The sequence below is a fragment of the Triturus cristatus genome, chromosome 4_1 (genome assembly GCF_964204655.1).
Source record: "Triturus cristatus chromosome 4_1, aTriCri1.1, whole genome shotgun sequence".
NCBI classification, from domain to species: domain Eukaryota; kingdom Metazoa; phylum Chordata; class Amphibia; order Caudata; family Salamandridae; genus Triturus; species Triturus cristatus.
In genome coordinates, this window is record NC_140585.1 from 1166930585 (window position 1) to 1166949180 (window position 18596).

General features: G+C 43.7%; 1 protein-coding gene across 1 annotated transcript in view; it reads right to left on the bottom strand.

The window, feature by feature from the left end:
- Window positions 1-18596, bottom strand: part of RASAL3 (RAS protein activator like 3) — a 213903-nt gene that overhangs the window by 172312 nt on the left and 22995 nt on the right. Inside the window, exon 2 of the mRNA XM_085654354.1 lies at window positions 195-313. Coding sequence (XP_085510480.1) covers window positions 195-313 — 119 coding nt within the window. The remainder of the gene's footprint in view (window positions 1-194; window positions 314-18596) is intronic.

The window sequence follows — 18596 nt, forward strand, 5'->3', positions numbered from 1 at the left end:
CACCCTTCCCCTCTACCACCGTACCTCTCCCTCGCTGACCCACTTCAGTAAGGGTCTCAAGACCTCTCTCTTTGACTGACACTGCAGCACAGTGCCTAGATACTCTCTCGGGGGAACCGCAGCACTATATAAGTTTTGCCCGATTGATAGAATGATCATTCTGTTTGCCGCCTTGATACTGGCCCCTATCTTACCTCCTCATCTCTGTTGGTCAACATTAGCTGCCCATCCAGGAGTGTAAAATTGGAGATGTCCCACACATTGACTTCTGGAGATGGGGTCAGGGGCATACAGTGGACTGTTGGAGGCTTATCTGAAAGAAGATAAGAAAACATTGTTACTTACAATGTGCAGTGCCACCTACGACTACGTCTAGAAAAATTCAGAATTCCACTCGCAGTGCCCACCTTTACTCAATGCAGTTCTGCCCTCTCCCCCTTGACATTACTATACAGAGACTGGCAGGTCTACAGGAAAACTGGACACAGTCTGATGCTTCTGAAGTGCTAGCCAGGTTGGTATGCCGCTTGACCCAAAAATGTCTACCCTGCAGAGGTATCACCCAACTCATGGCTTCCTTATGTGCAGGTCTGGCTCTGGTTGCCAGTAGAGTTTTGACACCGTACTGAATGTGTCAAACAGATCAGTACTGCAGTAGGTTTTATGTACTGTCGCCAAGGCCTTTAGAACTTTTCCTGGCCGAGCTGTGATTCATTCAGATACGTTTTTTTGAGGTTTTTCTCTCTGAATGGGAGTGACTTTTTTACTTGGACAGATCATAATGGATGGTCTAAAGCACAGGTGACCAAAGCACAAAAAAAGGTGACCATTCACCATAAGTAGTATGCGCAGGTCGCATGAGGCACATATTGCTACTTTGAGCCATCTCTACTTAGTTCTACAGGTGGCCAAGCACCTAAGCGTGTCAATCTATAATTAATAACCTAATGGTCATTGAGACTGTAGTTTCAGGCTTTGATGTCTGTATCTTAAAACATCTAGAAGGTTGTAGACATCGACCTTCAAGATCACATGGGTCACAAGATGAAACGGCTAGAGCAAGTTGCAAGGATTTGTTCCTCTAAGTCAGAGAAACTGATTCACAGGACTCTATTGGTTTTGGCACCCACTACCATAGCCAAAGGTCCCGATCAGTAGTGATGTTTCACGGGAAGGCACACTACTAATCTAGCTGCCTTATCTGAACAGGGTGGAGGAGATTAAGGTGAAAAATACCTCAGTTTCCAAGAAAAAAAGAATGACCATGACTTATCTTTAAATTTAATACATTTTAAGTTTTCAAACCTGTTTAAAAATTATCCCATTGGGAATGAGAATTATTTTTTCCTTGCTTGGGAAATTATTATTCCTTCAGACCTAAAAGTAGGGAGTAATGTACTGCCAATTGCAAACTTTATCTGCAGTCCTACGTGAACCTAAACAATTTAATTTAAATAAGTTCAAGTTGAAGTTGTTTTGGGTCATTGAGCTGTTTGTAACATCACACATCTAATTGTTTTCAAAAGTACATACTCAGAAACTTGTTATGGTCACTATTTCAATTTACACCCACTTTCTATCTTTACACATCAAATCTGTATCAATGCAATTTTCTGTGTGTTGACATTTTTTCCAAAACCCACTTGTCTGTTAGTTTTAGTTGAAGACCTGCCAAAGCCCTACATTGTGGCACTTATGTTTGAGCCATTGTTACTTTTTCTTTTAGGGACTGTATGCTAGGGGCTTCCAACATAGATCCTGGAGGGCCGAATCCATGACAGATTTTTAGGATATATACATAAAATACATATACATAGTCCACCACTGCTCTGAAAATGTAGTGTGAATCCATCTGGACCTACATTGGAAACCCTTACTTACTTCGATAATTTGAAGTATGAAGTTCCAGTTGAGATTCCAGAGCCATCATCATGCATGGTCAAGTCACCCACAATGTGTGGATGTAACTCAGTGCTTAATAGAGCTAGGCAAGCCACTGAAAGCTCATGCCAGGCTCGAGCCTGATGCCTGGCTCCGCTGGAGGTCCTGCTCGAACCTCAAGCACATATCGAGTCGAGCTTTCATGCAGCTTCTGCCTGCCATCCTTCCTCTACCCAGGATGTGACACTACGGCCAGTGCTGCCAACTTTGGAACTGAGGAACCTGGTTCAAGTCTCAGGGTGAGCTCAAAGCCATATGATTCTGGGCAAATCGCTTTATCTCCCCATGCCTTAAAGCAATGAATGGGACTTTGTGTAATGTAACTGGTGCTCGTGTAAAGCACTCCAATAGCGCCTTTAGGGCAAGTTCATTCTAAATAGAAAATGCAAAAAGAGGTAAAAACAAAGACTTAACATAAGGAAAGACAAAGGTACCCATTTCTTGGCTGATTTATATAAAGTGAAACCAGAAAACATGGAAAAAATCACGGCTTCATCGCTTAAATTGTGTGATCTTAAGCAAATATTTTATTTTCTTCATTATCCTGTATGAAAGCACTTTCAAATATGTGACTTTAGAATACCAGATGTACAAAAACCTATTGTGTTTGATTAAATACACTATAATGTTGCTCTATAATAATGTGGGCCACATACGGGCTTTCCATGACAATTGTCTTGGCTCTTAGTGCACTAATTGCTTATGTTTAAAAGCTATTACTTTTAGTAAGTACTTCTCAGTGCAGCGCTATTGTGTGACAAATTAATGTCAAAGCTTCACATGTTATAGAAATACACATTTTTTAATTTTAAAGTGACTTTATCATATTTTACATAACGTTTGTTGTGTGATTTACATTCCACACATTTTTAGGTCCTCATCTCTACACGGGCTCTAACTAAGATCTGAGCCAGACCCTTGGCTCAGCTCTGGCTCGGCTTGCCCTGCAATTGTATTGGTTGGTCCTACTCTAGTGCTTAATTTAAAACAAGCATTTGCAATGCAATAGGTCTCGCATTCACGCGAGTTTAAGCTGTTAACATTGTAAAGGACAATGCCTTTTATTTATATTTTGGGTTGTAAAACATAAATAAATTGTCAATTACAATAATAATAGCTCAAACTTGAGTGAATGCAAGACCTATTGCATTGCAAATGCTTGTAATATATATACTACTAGTGCTTCGTTACTGCGGTAGAGTTATCCTGCAAGACTCATAAAGTCTGTAGCTGTACCAAGTGTTATCCGTTAGGTTCTTACAGCTCATAGGAAACATGAACATTGAATAAAACACGCCCCTCACTATACCTATATTAGTGCTGGCAGCTTTGAATGTTGGACGACCATCAAACTTCTGCTATTAGGTTTCCACACTCAGCAAATAGAAGCGCAATTATGTTATATGCACTGACGCGCATTTCAGTCCTCAGTCTGTGGGTGTGCAGAGCCTCCCTCACCCGTACATAAATTCAGAAAGTGCTAATAGCGAAAGCGAGAATGTGAGATTCTCTAATAACCATGTCCCATTCTTACCTTGCTGCGAGGCAGTCCAGTTCTAAATCAGCGAGTATCCCGCTTGGAACCCGGTACGATTTTGGCATTTTTAAGACTGACACTGATCCGGTCTTTAAAAATGGCGCCTGCTCAGAAAAACGTAGATCTTCTTGCGGTATGGTGATGTCGTCATACATCACGTGCCCAATATTGTGAGTGTTTTGCCGAATCCTAACTCGCTCACAGTCGCCATGTTGCTGTGGCAAGTAAAGGTCCAAGCCTAGATATATTAACAGCTATGTATATAGATATCTGCCTTTTGTGCAAAGCATTGATGTGTTGAATGTAATAAAAACCGTACCGGTCTGCCGCCTATTTATCCCATATGGTACAATCACTTAATAAAGACACATCGCAAGAAAATTCTATCATACTGGATGGAAATATTTAAATGTGCGTGGTGTGTACGAAGTGAATGACTGCCCAGAGATTGCTTCTCGGTTACTATCAACAAGGTGGGCGGGGCCTAATGAACAGGGCGGACACCAACAAACGGCGAGAATGCTTCATAAAAAGCCCGAGCAAGGCTCGCGAAATTTCCAGTCTGGGTGGGTGGGGCCTAATGCCGACAGGGCGGACCCCAACCCCGCTTCCACAGAAGCCGGACACAAAAGCAACGACAATAGATCTCGCCAAGGCGAAGCCGCGCATGTGCTGCATCGCAGGCGAGACCTAAAAAAGTAAGTGTAGGGTTTCCAACGTTTTTCTCAGAATCCTGTTGCCTGTGCTCCTGAATGTCACGGTTATTGAATGCTAAGACTGTCACGCCGTGATTCCGGGGAACAACCTTTACAACGCAACTTTTACAACGCACTACCGTTACAACGAAACTGTTACAACGCGAGTGCATTGACAACGCAGGACATTACAACGCAAGTCTTTACATCGACTTGCACTAGATGGCGTGCTAACATTAAAAATAGTGTAGTTTACTATCCCAACACCTTCCCTACTGTTACGTGGACTGGAGTTGGAATAGTAAATTACACTTTTTTAATGTTAGCACGCCATCTAGTGCAAGTCGATGTAAAGACTTGCGTTGTAATGTCCTGCGTTGTCAATGCACTCGCGTTGTAAAACTTTCGTTGTAACAGCATGCGTTGTAACAGCATGCGTTGTGACGTCATACATCCGTGATTCCACCTCATGCCTTTTAGATCCATCAGCATCCATCCTTGCACCCTTTATTTCACTCTTGCTGGTACTTTTTTCATCCCAGCTTTCAGCCTTTGTTACTGTTTTCTGCCTTTCTCTTCCTCCTTCTTCCTGTCTTTTTTTGTCTTTCTCTCTCTTGTTCCCAGTCAAAGTCTGATGATGAAACATAAGTCCCAGTACCCACAAATGAGTCCAGTGGGCACCACCAACAACCACCATCTAAATTACGCACTAATGCCACTCACATTCTTGATTCAACACCCGCACACTTGCAAAATGAGTCTTTCACCTGCAAAAACAATGAATTGTAGACGTCAGGCCCTCCTGTGATCTCAAGTGGGATTAATCTTCTCGTGCCTCTGGGAGGATTAGCTCTTTCCAACTGGCAACAATATGACGACAGGAAAACTGTTGATTCCCAGTATTCACCACTGTCTTACAGAAAGCGGGAAACTGGAAAAGGCACCGCTCACATAGAAGCGGCGTAAAGTGAGATGCCACCTCCAGAGGTGCTCCCTGACCTCTGCCTTATGCACTGTGTGTGAGACTAAAGTCGGACCACTTTTATGTGCAAAGCCTATAAAAAGATTGGTAAGAACTATGGTGTGGGAGGAAACAGTGGCATCTTTTTTTGAAAAGATTTTATTTTATTGCATTTTAACATACAGTACATCCCTCCACATGTGTTATACAACAGCAGGAATTCTGTACAAGGGAATCAATAAGGACAAAAACATCACTTTAGTGAGCACCGTCCAAGCCTCTTCTCCACAGATACACGTCCCACCTCCCACGGGTAAAAAATATGTCTTCAAGCGTCAGAGTCCTGTCAGTGGTCTTCTTGTCCTTACCCTGTTTCTTCAAACCCTGCCAGGCAATAGGCCCCAAGTTTATAAATTGTCTGCCTCCTTTTCATCCCTTCTACACTGACGAAAACAGATCTCTTCTGCTGCCCTCCATTCTTTAACATCCTTCATCCAACTCTGTTCCCTAGGACCTAAGGGAACTATCCACAAGATGGCAACCTGTCTTTTTGCCAGTGGCAGGCCCAATTGCATACATTTCCATTCCATTTTCCTACCCTTTTGTTTCTCTATGTCTCCCAGGAAACATCTGGTCTGGTTTGCATCTAATGTAAGACCCTCGCTATACCCCAGTCTTTGGATGACTAGGTCCCAGAAATTACAAATCAGGGGGCAGTGCCAAGCCGAGTGGAGGAAGGTGGTTGGGTCGCCCTGACCCCTGGGACTTCCATCTGTCTTAGTAAGGCGTATTCTGAGCAACAGGACCGAAGTTATATATGTAACGTATATGTAGTTGAAATGTACAAGTTTAAACCGTGCATTACAGGTCCCGTGTTTAACCAGAGAACAAATACCCTTCCACTATGATTCCTCTAGTGGAGTACCAATTTCCTCCTCGCAGGCCTGTGGTCCTTTGTTTATCAGCAATCATGGCCTTGTACAGATGGGATACTAAATGCCTTCCCCCACCAAAGTTCAGTAGTGCACTGAACATGTCGGAGGAGATTGGGACTGCCAGATACGTTGGCCAGATATCCTAGACTACATCTACGATACTTGCGCACAGTTGGAACTGACTCTGACTGACATCAAAGGCTTCCTCAGCTGCTTCAAACGTAATGAACGTTTTATTGGGGTATAAATTCCCCAGTGTCAAACAACCCCCTCCCTCCAAGCAGTATCGTCCACCGTGGTGGTCAACCGGCAGAATGCTGGAAGGTCCCAGAAGGTAAACTTGTGTGCGAAAGCGGCGGGTCTCAGTACCACTTGCACCCCTCGCTCCCATAGCAAAGCAGTGTGCGTGGTGTGCCGAACTACCTCGCCCACTACTATGGAGCAGTTGCGGCAGTCCCATTTACCTGGAATCGTCTAGGAGGAGATCCATCTCCCGGTTTTCTCCATCCGATAACCATTTTTCTGCATGTTGCAATTGGGATGCTAGATATTATAGCTCCAGGACGGGTAATGCCAGCCCACCCTCCTCCATGGGTAGATGAAGAACTTCCCGGGACACTCTGCTCCTACCTCTCGCCCACCCCAGTGTTGTCAATAAAGAGTGTAGTCGCTTGAACCCTGCTCGTGGCCGGGTGCTCAAAGAGTGCTGGAGAGCATTTAGGCTGTGTGGCAAAAACACCATATTCGCCACTGTTACTTATCCTATAAGAGACAGTGGGAGCGTGTTCCAATATTGCACTGATTGAACTGTACCCTCTATCACGCGGTCAGTATTATATTGTTTCAGTTTCTGGGCTGAGTGTGCCACCTGGAATCCCAAATAACAGAACTGGTCAGTTTCCCAATGCAATGGCAAAGCTGGGAGTGTAGCAGGGTCCTGTGATGCCATCTCATCCAAGGGGAACACCAGAGACTTGTTTGGATTGATTCGCAACCCTGAAATGTCACCAAAAATGTCCAGGTGTTGCAGTAATAATGGTTGCAACTCACTCGAAGCCATCAGGTAGAAGAATGTATCGTCAGCGTAAAGTGAAAAGAAATGGTCCAGTCCTACCACTCGGATATGCCACCCTGCCATTTCCCATCAGAGCGTTATGGCCAAAGGCTGCAGTGCTATCGCAAACAGCAGGGGCAACAAAGGGCACCCCTGCCATCTGCCCCTCCGGATCTTCAGGGCTGCAGAGCACAAAACTGCCAGGTCTGACCCTTGCTGTGGGCTCTGTGTAGAGCAATCTCACCCAATCGCGAAAACCTCATTCAAAGCCCATTGCTTTAAGGACCCCAATTAGGCAATTCACAGTGTCAAATGCATTGGCAATATCAATGGAGTCCAAAGCTATTTCTCCCACTCTTCCCTCTACTTCATGTATGATGTGCATTAAACGCCTAATGTTTATGGTGGTGTTCCGGCCTGGTATAAAACCACATTGATCCGCATGGACCAGCCGGGGAATCACCGGCCCAACCACAATGCAAGAACTTTACAAAGGATTTTCATAAGCAGTGTCATCTTAAGGATTTTTTGGGCTCTGGGCAACACATATTTTGGTGCTCCTTGTTGGGAACAACCTTTAATGTATTGCCCACTTTCAGCCAGTTCAACCCTCATGATGTTGAATATTATTGAATTATATGTTAAAAAACAGGCAAAAGCTCAATCTGTCCGGCATTCGCCAGCCAATAGTACCAAAATATGGCATGAATATTCGTTGATGAAACCATTTCTTAGTGTGGCAGGATCTAGGTGTATTTTGCCTAGCAACTTCATTTTACGCTAAATTCAGTGCCTAACCAGACTGTTACTTCCATCATAGGAAATACACAATGACATGACGACGTTCTAGTGGATTAGAGGATAATATTTTTTTTAAACATGCACATTACCCTTGATGTTATAGTTTTACTTGCCAAATATCCATAATCACAAATATATCCCCTTCACAACTGCTATTCTTGCAACAATAAGGAAAATAAAAGCAGTGCACTGCGACTTTTCCCCATTCTACTACGGAACATCTGAAAAAAGTGTCCTTAATTCTATTCCTGTGCCTTTTCCCTCCTCACACCTTTCTACATGTACACTTCTCTGGCTAGACAGGAATCCCAGGATGTGCTGAGTAAGAGAAATGGGAGGGAGCAGAAGACAGGAGGAGGATAGAGAGGTAAAGAGAACTGTAGTGTGAGAGAGGCGTAGTAGAGATAGAAAAGAGATAGAGATAAGATAGAAAGATAGCTGAGGTAGGAAGAGGCATGTAGTAAACAGAGAAAGCCTAAATCATAAGTAAAGGTAGCAGAATGAAGAAGAGGTAGGTAGAGGTAATGAGGTTGAGAGATTTAAGGTTGTAGAGTAAGGGAGAGCAGTAGAGAGAGCTTCATACAATGAAAAGGAAATAAGGGGGAAAGGGATGTGGTACACCAGTGGATGAGGCTGAGAGAGAGTTGAGATAGAAAGAAAGGTACATTATAGAGACGCAGGTGGAGACAAGAAGAGAAATGAGTAAATGAGAGCAAAAGAGAGAGTGATGAGGTACAGAGGGGCAAAATCAGATGTGAGGTATAGAAAGACTGGTTAGATAAAGAGAGTTTTTAGGCAGTGAGAAAATTACAGATGGGTGAGGTGAGGTGAAGAATGAGACATAAGGTGTAGATGGAAAAGGAGTACATCTGAGTGACAGAGAGGTGAGTTACAGAAAGAGAGGTGAGGTACAGAGAGAGAGAGAAAGAGAGGGAGGTAGAGACAGAGATGAGATAGAGATGTGTATAAAGAGAGGGGTAGGTGAAGAAGAGAGTGTGATTTAAAAAAGAAAAGGCAGTAAAGAGAGAGATGAGGTAATGATAGTGAAATAGCTAGAGGTAGAGAAAGAGGTAGTTAACCCCTTAACTGCTGGGGCTAACCCCTGTGCTGAGCCCTTTTTTTGACTATTTGGGGTAGTTTGTGCTCATGGCTCCATAATGTTTTTTCCACATAAGGTATCAATACCAAATTTGTGTCCTTTTTTTCCAACATCAAGGGGATTCTAAAAGCACCCAGGGTTTGTGGATTCCCCTGGAGGGGACCGACAAACTAGGCAAACTATAGCTACAATTTGAGTTTTTGAGGAAAAAAGTGCTCTGGATAAAAGTGTCGTTTTTCATAAAAATGGCATCGACAAATGGTTTGGTGTGGTAAAGTCACCATCTTCCCAGCTTTCAGGAAAATGCTGAGCTGAATAAAAAAAGTACTTTTGTTTACCACAGTTTGGGCATTTTTCAGAGCGGTAGCCCATTTTTCCAATTTTTTGTTCTCTCAACCTACCTCCACTTTGCAGTGGAAACCAGTGTGAAACACATGGGTGATCTAGAAAAGCCCTAGATTTCTGAAACGTAGAGAAAGTTTAAATTGAACACGGGGTCTTGTGTAGATCCCTCAAGGCTTTCCCAAAGAAACTAAGTGTTGAAATAAAGAAATATTGAAAATGAGTAGGAAAAAACAGCTATTTGCGACAACTTTTTCGCCTGAAACTTTTTGTCACAATGGCTGATTTGCAATATACCATTACACCCGCTAAACCCTTCTGGTTGTGGGGATATATTGGGTTTGTAGGTTCTCCAAAAACCCATGGTATCCATAGCCAACAAGTCTGCATGGAACAGGGTGGGGAGCCTACCAGAAACTCCTCAAATGAAAGGAACTGTCCGCTAGGGAACAGATCTGTCACCTCCTCTAGGCCCTTACTGAGCAATTGTTGGATTATGCCGAATTCAGACATCATCAACAGCCTAGGGTGATCAGCGAGGGGGCTGTGAGGTGACTACATGAGAGTATAGCAGTACATATGGCCAGTCAAGACCAGATCCAGGTAGTGAGGTGCACCGTATGAATTTCAGCCCAGGGTCTGGGGGCCAAGAACAGGACCGCTGAGTTGAAGAGGGGTAAGTAGACCCGCCTCTAAATTGCTATGAGACGACTGGCCAGTATCATAGAGCCAGTAGTTGCTAATTGGGCTTTGGCCATCAGATAGTAAGGCTCAAAGTCAGGGTTGGAGAAACCACCTTTCCTGTATGGCCGTATTAAATTTGTCAAAGCAATTCTAGGCTGGCTGCCAGCCTAGGCCTGTCCGGCCATTAGGTTTGTTAACCGTGAAAGAAACGCACCTGTCAGTGGTATCGGAAAGTTCTGAAAGAGGTATAGTAATCTTGGGAGGATTACCATTTTCATTATTGCCACCCTACCCGCCAGAGATAGGAAGCTTCATCCATCTGTCCACATGCTATTCCAATTTAGAGACACATTTTTATTAGTTTTCTCAGAACAGTGTCTCACTATAAAGATGAAACCAGATACCCAGGTAGTGTATAGTCTCCGTCTACCATTGTAAATCTGGGCATTTCAGTCTTCTTGGTCACTGGCCTAATAATAGATGTATCCCAGTTAATCAGCAAACCTGACTGAATCCCAAAAGCAACACTACCCCCACCCCTGGAATCAGATTTTTGTTGGGATCTTTCAGTATCAACAGGATGTCATCTGCATACAAGGATATAATTAACCTGCGTGTATGGAATTGTATTCCTCTGTGGGAATGATGTTTGCCAGTGTTTCCATTGCTAATACAAACAAAATCGGTAACTGGGGCTTTCCTCTAGTGATTGCAATTGGGGACGAAAAAAAGACTGTTAACACTGATCCTAGCCTGAGGGTCTATGCAAAGAAGCGTGACCCACCGGACCAGTATCCTACCCATACCCATCCTCTCCAGCACCATCAAGAGATAAGACCATTTTAGAGAATCAAAGGCATTGGCCGCATCAAGAAATACTGCCACCACTGCCAACGCAGGATCGACTTGATGTGTTAGTGCAAATAGCGTTCACAAATTGTCTGAAGTGGACCTAATTGGCATGAATCCCACCTGTTCAGGTCGTATCATGAAAGGGAGCATGGGAAGGAGCCGTTTTGCAATACACGTTTAGCTAAAATCTTTGTATCTACATTTATTAATAAGAGAGGCCGGAAGGATATTTTTTGTGGGGTGGGGACTTGGCCATGCCAATATGCCCCCAACTCTATATATTTTTTAAACAATAGTCCCTGTGTCTAATGGGCTTTGTGCCCCTCCAGGGGGCAGATCTGGGGTACGTACCCCCATCCACCCTCAGAGGGGCAGAAATAGTGTTCTATTATAGGGGTGTGGGAGCACAAGCCCTTGTACAAGGGACCGCTCCCCCAATGTCCCTGGTGTCTTGTGGGTGGAGCCCTGCTTATGGATCACACTCCTTTTTTTTTTTTTTAAACAATTTTTATTGGTTTTTCCCCAACTATTGCAGCATGATATCAACGTTACATACAGTAATCTTGTGCAAGAGAACTAGGCAAACTTAGGACAGTACAGGAGAAAGCAGTTCCGCAGCATTGTCATCCCTAACACCCCACCCCGCCCCCTCTCTACCCCCACCCCCCCCCCCTGTCAGTGTGCCCGCACCGGACCCCCTCTCGGCGAGACGTATAGTGCCCCACGCAGCCAGGGAGCCGAACTCAGAATTATGGGACGAGCCCCATCAGTGTTCTCAAAAGGACCAAAGGCTGCACGCTGCCACCCACATGCATACCACCCCGCGGCTCGCCTACTCTACACATCTTAAGAAATTGTACAAATATCGATGTCTCTCGGAAAATATTCAAGCCGCCTCCTCCTGAGCAGTCTCCCCGGCAGTCCCAGTGGATGGATCACACTCCTATAGCGACTGGGCAGAGATATTATTGGAAAGGGGAGATTCTCCCCTTTCCAACTATACTTCTCCCATCCCAATCAGTGTTCGGAGGCTGAGATATGCCCCTCGAGCACTAATACAACAAAAGTAAAATGAGCCCAAAGGCTTGTTTAACTTTCACTCTAGTGTAATGACGTCAAAAAGCCCTGTGCGCTCATCGTCATTGCACTAAAGCATAACAAAAGACTCAGCCTGCTCGGGAAGCTCTCTCCGAGCAGCATGAGGTTAAAGAAGAATAAAGGACTCCCTTTGGTGCAGAGCACCAGAGGGGCCTTTTTGTGCCTCCCTAGTGTTTGCCAATGGCTGACAAACACACTTGAGAGGTAGTATGGGTGTCGGCCAAAGGCCGACACCTGCACTAAAGGGGTTAAAAAGTAGTAAGGCATTGAGAGCCAAGGTAGAGTAAACATGTAGTAAGAGAGAAAAAGGGAGGTAGATAGGTGAGGTAGTGAATGAATGGTGAGGTAAATTGAAAGGTTATGTAGTCAGAGTGAGAAATCGGAGGAATAGAACCATGGGGTAGTGAGAGAATTGTAAGGTAGAGAGGTGAGGTAAAGATAGATGAGGATGAGAGACAGGTGATCAGTAATATGCAGAGAGAAGTGAAGTAGAGAGGAGTAAGGTAGACAGAGTTGAAATAGAGAGGGGGCATTGTTGTAGAGATGTAGAGTTGAGAATAGATTGATGAAGAGAGACATGAGGCCATGAGAGATAGAGAAGTGAAATAGAGAAAAGTGTATAGAAAGTGAAGTGAGGTAGATAAAGGTGAGGTACAGAATAAAGACAGAGATCGGGGTAGGTATATAGAGATGTCAATCTATGTAGATAGAGATAAATAGGGGTGTGGTTGAAGAGGTGAGATAAGGGGAGAGGTATAAGACAGAAGACGTAGGTGAGGAATAGAAACATCTTTAGAGGGTGGTACAGAGAGGGGATAGAGATAGTCAAAGAAAGGGGTAGATAGAAAGTGAGGGAAAGAGAATGGGTGGGTTTCAGTGATTGAGAAATAATTTACAAAAAGATAGAGAGGTAGAGAAAGTTAACGTAGAAATTAAAGGTGGAGGTAGAGACAGATGCAATATGTTTGCAGGAAGGTTGGAGTACGTTTGAAGAAAGTAGACAGAGAAGTACTGAGAGGTAAAGAGAGGTGAGAAAGTAGAGCAAAAGGGAAGATAGAGCGAGAAATAGGTAAGAGTGAAAGAAGTAGATAGGAAGGCACAGAGTTGTGTGGCAGTGATTAGTAGGGATAAGCAGAGGGACACAGTCAGGAGTAGATGTCAGAAGAGTGAGGGAGAGAGGTTGAGATAGAAAAAGAGAGGACATGGAGTAAGTTCTAACTGGCTTAATCGGGGAACAACCTTTACAACGCAACTGTTACAACGCACTACACTTACAACGCATTTTTTACAACGCAAAATCCATTACGACGCACTACACTTACAACGCATGACACTACAACGCATTTTTAAAAACTACCTTTACAACGCATTCCATTACAACGCCTACCATTACAACGCATACTATTACACTACACTTACTCTACTGTTGCACCCCCTGGAGTTAGAATAGTAATTTTTACCCCTACACTATCCAACACTTACTCTACTGTTGCACCCCCTGGAGTTAGAATAGTAATTTTTACCCCTATACTATCCAACACTTACCCTACTGTTGCACCCCCTGTAGTTAGAATAGTAATTTTTACCCCTATACTATCCAACACTTACCCTCTTGTTGCACCCCCTGGAGTTAGAATAGTAATTTTTACCCCTATACTATCCAACACTTACCCTACTGTTGCACCCCCTGGAGTTAGAATAGTAATTTTTACCCCTATACTATCCAACACTTACCCTACTGTTGCACCCCCTGGAGTTAGAATAGTAATTTTTACCCCTATACTATCCAACACTTACCCTACTGTTGCACCCCCTGGAGTTAGAATAGTAATTTTTACCCCTATACTATCCAACACTTACCCTACTGTTGCACCCCCTGGAGTTAGAATAGTAATTTTTACCCCTATACTATCCAACACTTACCCTACTGTTGCACCCCCTGGAGTTAGAATAGCAATTTTTACCCCTATACTATCCAACACTTACCCTACTGTTGCACCCCCTGGAGTTAGAATAGCAATTTTTACCCCTATACTATCCAACACTACTCCCTACTGTTGCACCCCCTGGAGTTAGAATAGTAATTTTTACCCCTATACTATCCAACACTTACCCTACTGTTGCACCCCCTGGAGTTAGAATAGTAATTTTTACCCCTATACTATCCAACATTTACCCTACTGTTGCACCCCCTGGAGTTAGAAAAGTAGTTTTTACCCCTATACTATCTAATACTTACCTTAAATGCAATTTAATATTATGCGTTGTAATGGTATGCGTTGTAAAGGTAGTTTTTAAAAATGCGTTGTAGTGTCATGCGTTGTAAGTGTAGTGTGTTGTAATGGATTATGCGTTGTAAAAAATGCGTTGTAAGTGCATGCGTTGTAAAAGTGTGCGTTGTAACGTCATACATCCGCCCTAATCACTATACCAGGAGCCCCTTTAGATGGTGGGGGTCCTGTGCAATTGCCCACTTTGTTCATGGTTTAAAACAGCTCTGGGGTGGGAGAAACGCGACTGATAGGGCAAAAAAATACTTCCTGCCATTCAACATGGTGTAGGCTGTAAGTGTACATTTAGGGACGAGGGAACAAACAGGACTGTTTTTAGCTCAACGCCTACTAAACTGTGCATGCACTGTCTGTTGCAAGACATATTGTGTCTCATCAAGAACATACAGGTGCTTGCTGAATATGTTTTTTGCTAGGAGTTCTGGAGAGAATGGGACTCGGGAATGCCATGTTGAATTTGTCAAGCTTATTTATTCGTAGTCCCTGGCTCAAGTCAGGGTAAACAATGGGCAATATGCTGCATTTCAGATTAGTTGTGGAACACTCCAAGTGTGTCCCCTGTCCCCAATATTGTTAGCTCTCTCTAGTGCCCCTAGCCTATATCCTTAGGGAATTTCATCATCAGCAGGGTGTTTATCTGGAATTTCGGGATAGCCTTAAGTTGATTTATGGAGATGATGCTCTGTTTGTGGTGAAAGATCCTGCTGTGAACTTAAACCCAATCACATGTGAGATTATACATTTTGGATGTTGTTCTGGATTACGGATCAACTGGTCAAAATCGATCATTGTCTCCCTTACAGACACCACAACACAAACCTACACTTGAATACCTGCTGCAGTGGCAGACAGAAACTGTCCGTTACCTGGGCATACGTTAGAGTATACAGATATCCAATCTATTTTGCAAGAAAACTACAGGAGGGGTCTGATGAACCGCAGCACACTGGTAGACGAATGGAGCAAACTTCTGCTGTCATTACCCAACAGAATTGCACTGATGAAAATGGTGGTGTTGCCAACACTGCTATACATGCTCCAAAATGTACCCATCCCTCTCAACAAGGCATATTTTACGCAGCTGAACACGCTTGTGATAAAATTGGCATGGGCAGGTACACAATCTAGAATAAGCTGGAACAAATTACAACTCCCATATGATAGAGGTGGGTTTTACAGCACCACACACTGAAACATAATATTAAGTGCCACAAGTGCAATTCATCCATCGCTGGATTCACAATAGGCAAAATGAACAGCACGATACTCTTGAGAAGGGATTGATGCACCTACTTCCGATACAAGGTGCCCTGAATCTCCAATTCACTAGACTACACAAGAGATACATACAGTGAAATGTGCTGCATGGGCTTTGTCTCGCTTGCCGTCACTATGTAACATCCCATAATTTACTCATCCCACATTCTTATCAAACATTATTACCTGCTGCAGATATATTGTACATCCACCGTAATGGCACAGCTCCATAAAAAATAAATTAACACGTTGGGGGATCAATTTACAGATCATGTATTTAGGACATATCAGAAGTATCTGGGGGAGACAACCAGCACGCTAACAGACACCATTACTTGTGTTGAGGTATGGCAGGCAGCACACAAACTGTGTCTGACATTTCCTAAAGAATCTTGCTGTCCACTAATTGAGTTATCAAATTAATCACTAGACTATACCAAGTGGATATAGAGGTAGTGGTCCACCGGGTGCAAGAACAATAGTCTGTGGACTTGTGAATAGACATCACTGATGCAATAAGGACATACTTTTTCCAGCCGACAAGGGAGGTGTCGTCCAAGGGCCGATACATACTAATTCATTATAACTTTCTGAATAGAGAATACCTGACACCGTTGGCGATGGCCAGGTACGGTCTCACGAGATACACCAGTTGCAAAAGATGCTTAGTCGAAGAGGCGGACTTTATGCATATGGTGTGGCTCTGTTGTGAAGTAACTGCGGTTTGGGTGAAAGTAATAGATGCTATGGAAAATATGAGAGGATAGGATTTTCAGATTACCCCCAGCATAGCACTGCTTGGCTGTGTGAAAACAATCCAAAGGAATTTTGTAAATTGACTGCTACAACAGTGGTGCTGGGCAAGCGGAGAGCGGCCATGGTATGAGGGGGTGTAAGATTCCTCGCTTTCACGACTGGCTTAAAGATATGAATCTCTACGAAGAATGGCCGGAGACTTATTCCACAACGTTTACTAGCACAGCAAGACCTCGAGGCTTTTGGTCTGCACTGCGGTCTTACCTGTGTACCGTAACAAATGCATAATAGACTGCAATGGGGAATTTAACAAGATGTTGTTACTATGATGTAGGGATTTGATGCCTGTTCCATATGTTCTTACCTATGCGGCTGCTATAGCTGCTTGGTTTGTAAGGATGGTTATATATATCGATACCCTTGTGGACCTGGAATGGGTTTTCTGTATGTTTAACTACTAACCCTGAAATCTGGAATTATTCTTAAATTTGAGTTCAGAAGACTTGGAGATGTACCTGTTTTGTCTACCTACACAGCTGAATAAAGTAAAACATAAAGGAGAAAAAAAAGAACATACATGGGCTTGGAGCCTGCTCGTTGCTTACCATAGGTTGGCTTTCCTTGTGAGTCTTGTTTGCTTGCTTTTTATTCGTGTCCCAGCTTATCACTCTTTTGTTTGCCCCTGGTGTGGAGTATTGCCTCTTTCTATCTCTTTAAAATGGTTGGCTTTGTGGCTTCCACTGCTTGCTTTTCAAGAACATCTTTTTTTCTTTTGTGTTAGGCACTCTATGTGAGTGTGATTTTTGAGCTGTCTCCTTTGTGCACTTCTTTACACCTGGACTCCATGTTGCTCTTTCACATGTTGGCTACTTCCCGCCCCCTGCCTGTTGCACTCACCTATATGCGTCTCCCTATTGCCTCCCTATCGCTGTGACCTTGGTTTTGCTTCTCCCACCTGTGCCTTCCTTCTGTTTTGCAACTAAGTTTATTTTCTGAGAGCGCGGAAGTGGGGGTGGAGGTTTGGGCCAAGCTCTCTTAAGGCGGGCTTTACATGGAATCCAGTTATGATCAATCTTACTGGTCCTGTGTGTGATAAAATGCACAGGCTCCCGTTATACCTATCAAATTATGCCCAATAACTTGTGTTAAAAACAAGGGGATATTGCGGAAATGGTCTACTATTGATTCTGACTTTGTCTTGCAACAGATCATGACAATCAACTTGAATCAAGTTTTAGACTGTTTGAAATATAGTTTAAATCTTCATCTATGCTAACATCCTTTGCGGCTATAATTGAGACTGTCACTGCTGCCCTAACGAGGGATCTAAAAACAAAACCTGGAAGGCATAGTAGGTGGTTTGACAGTGATAGTACATATTTCCACACTAAACTTCTTAAGGCACTGAAGAAAAAACCTCGAGACATAATGGAAGTTAGACAGTCGCGACTCGAGTATAAACAGGCACTAGGGAGACGTAAATGAGATATAAGATAAGAATCCTGGGAACAACGCCATATAGCTTGTCAGAGTAAAGACACCAGACTCTTCTGGAAAACCGTTAACTCAGACTTCTTTAATAGCTACCATAATAGCAATATTGACGCCACAATTATGCCCTAAGTCTGGGTTGCACACTTTTCTTCTTTATATTGTATCAATGGTGAGTCGTATTTTAATATAAACTACAGGGCAGTTGAAAACTCCTGAGGCGGAAGCCGGGAGAACGCCGAAATACTTTTAAAAACTATCACCACTGTATTTTTGTGTCACCTTACTAAAATTGTATTTTAAAAAGCGCACTCACCCGGCAAACAGTCAGAGCGGGCTAGAGTCACGCTGAAACAGCGACTCCTTCGCTGCAACGAGCAAACCCTGGAAAAACAATTTCCCGCCGCCATTTACGGCGAGGAAGCAAGGCCACGCCTACCTGAGGCCACGCCCACCCCCCTCAGCATATATACGCGACCAGCAGCGTTGAAACTGACAGAACCTGAAAACTCCTGAGGCGGAAGCCGGGAGAACGCCGAAATTCTTTTAAAAACTATCACCACTGTATTTTTGTGTCACCTTACTAAAATTGTATTTTAAAAAGCGCACTCACCCGGCAAACAGTCAGAGCGGGCTAGAGTCACGCTGAAACAGCGACTCCTTCGCTGCAACGAGCAAACCCTGGAAAAACAATTTCCCGCCGCCATTTACGGCGAGGAAGCAAGGCCACGCCTACCTGAGGCCACACCCACCCCCCTCCTTAAACCCATAAAATAATGTGCAATTACCGGACGCGCAGCGG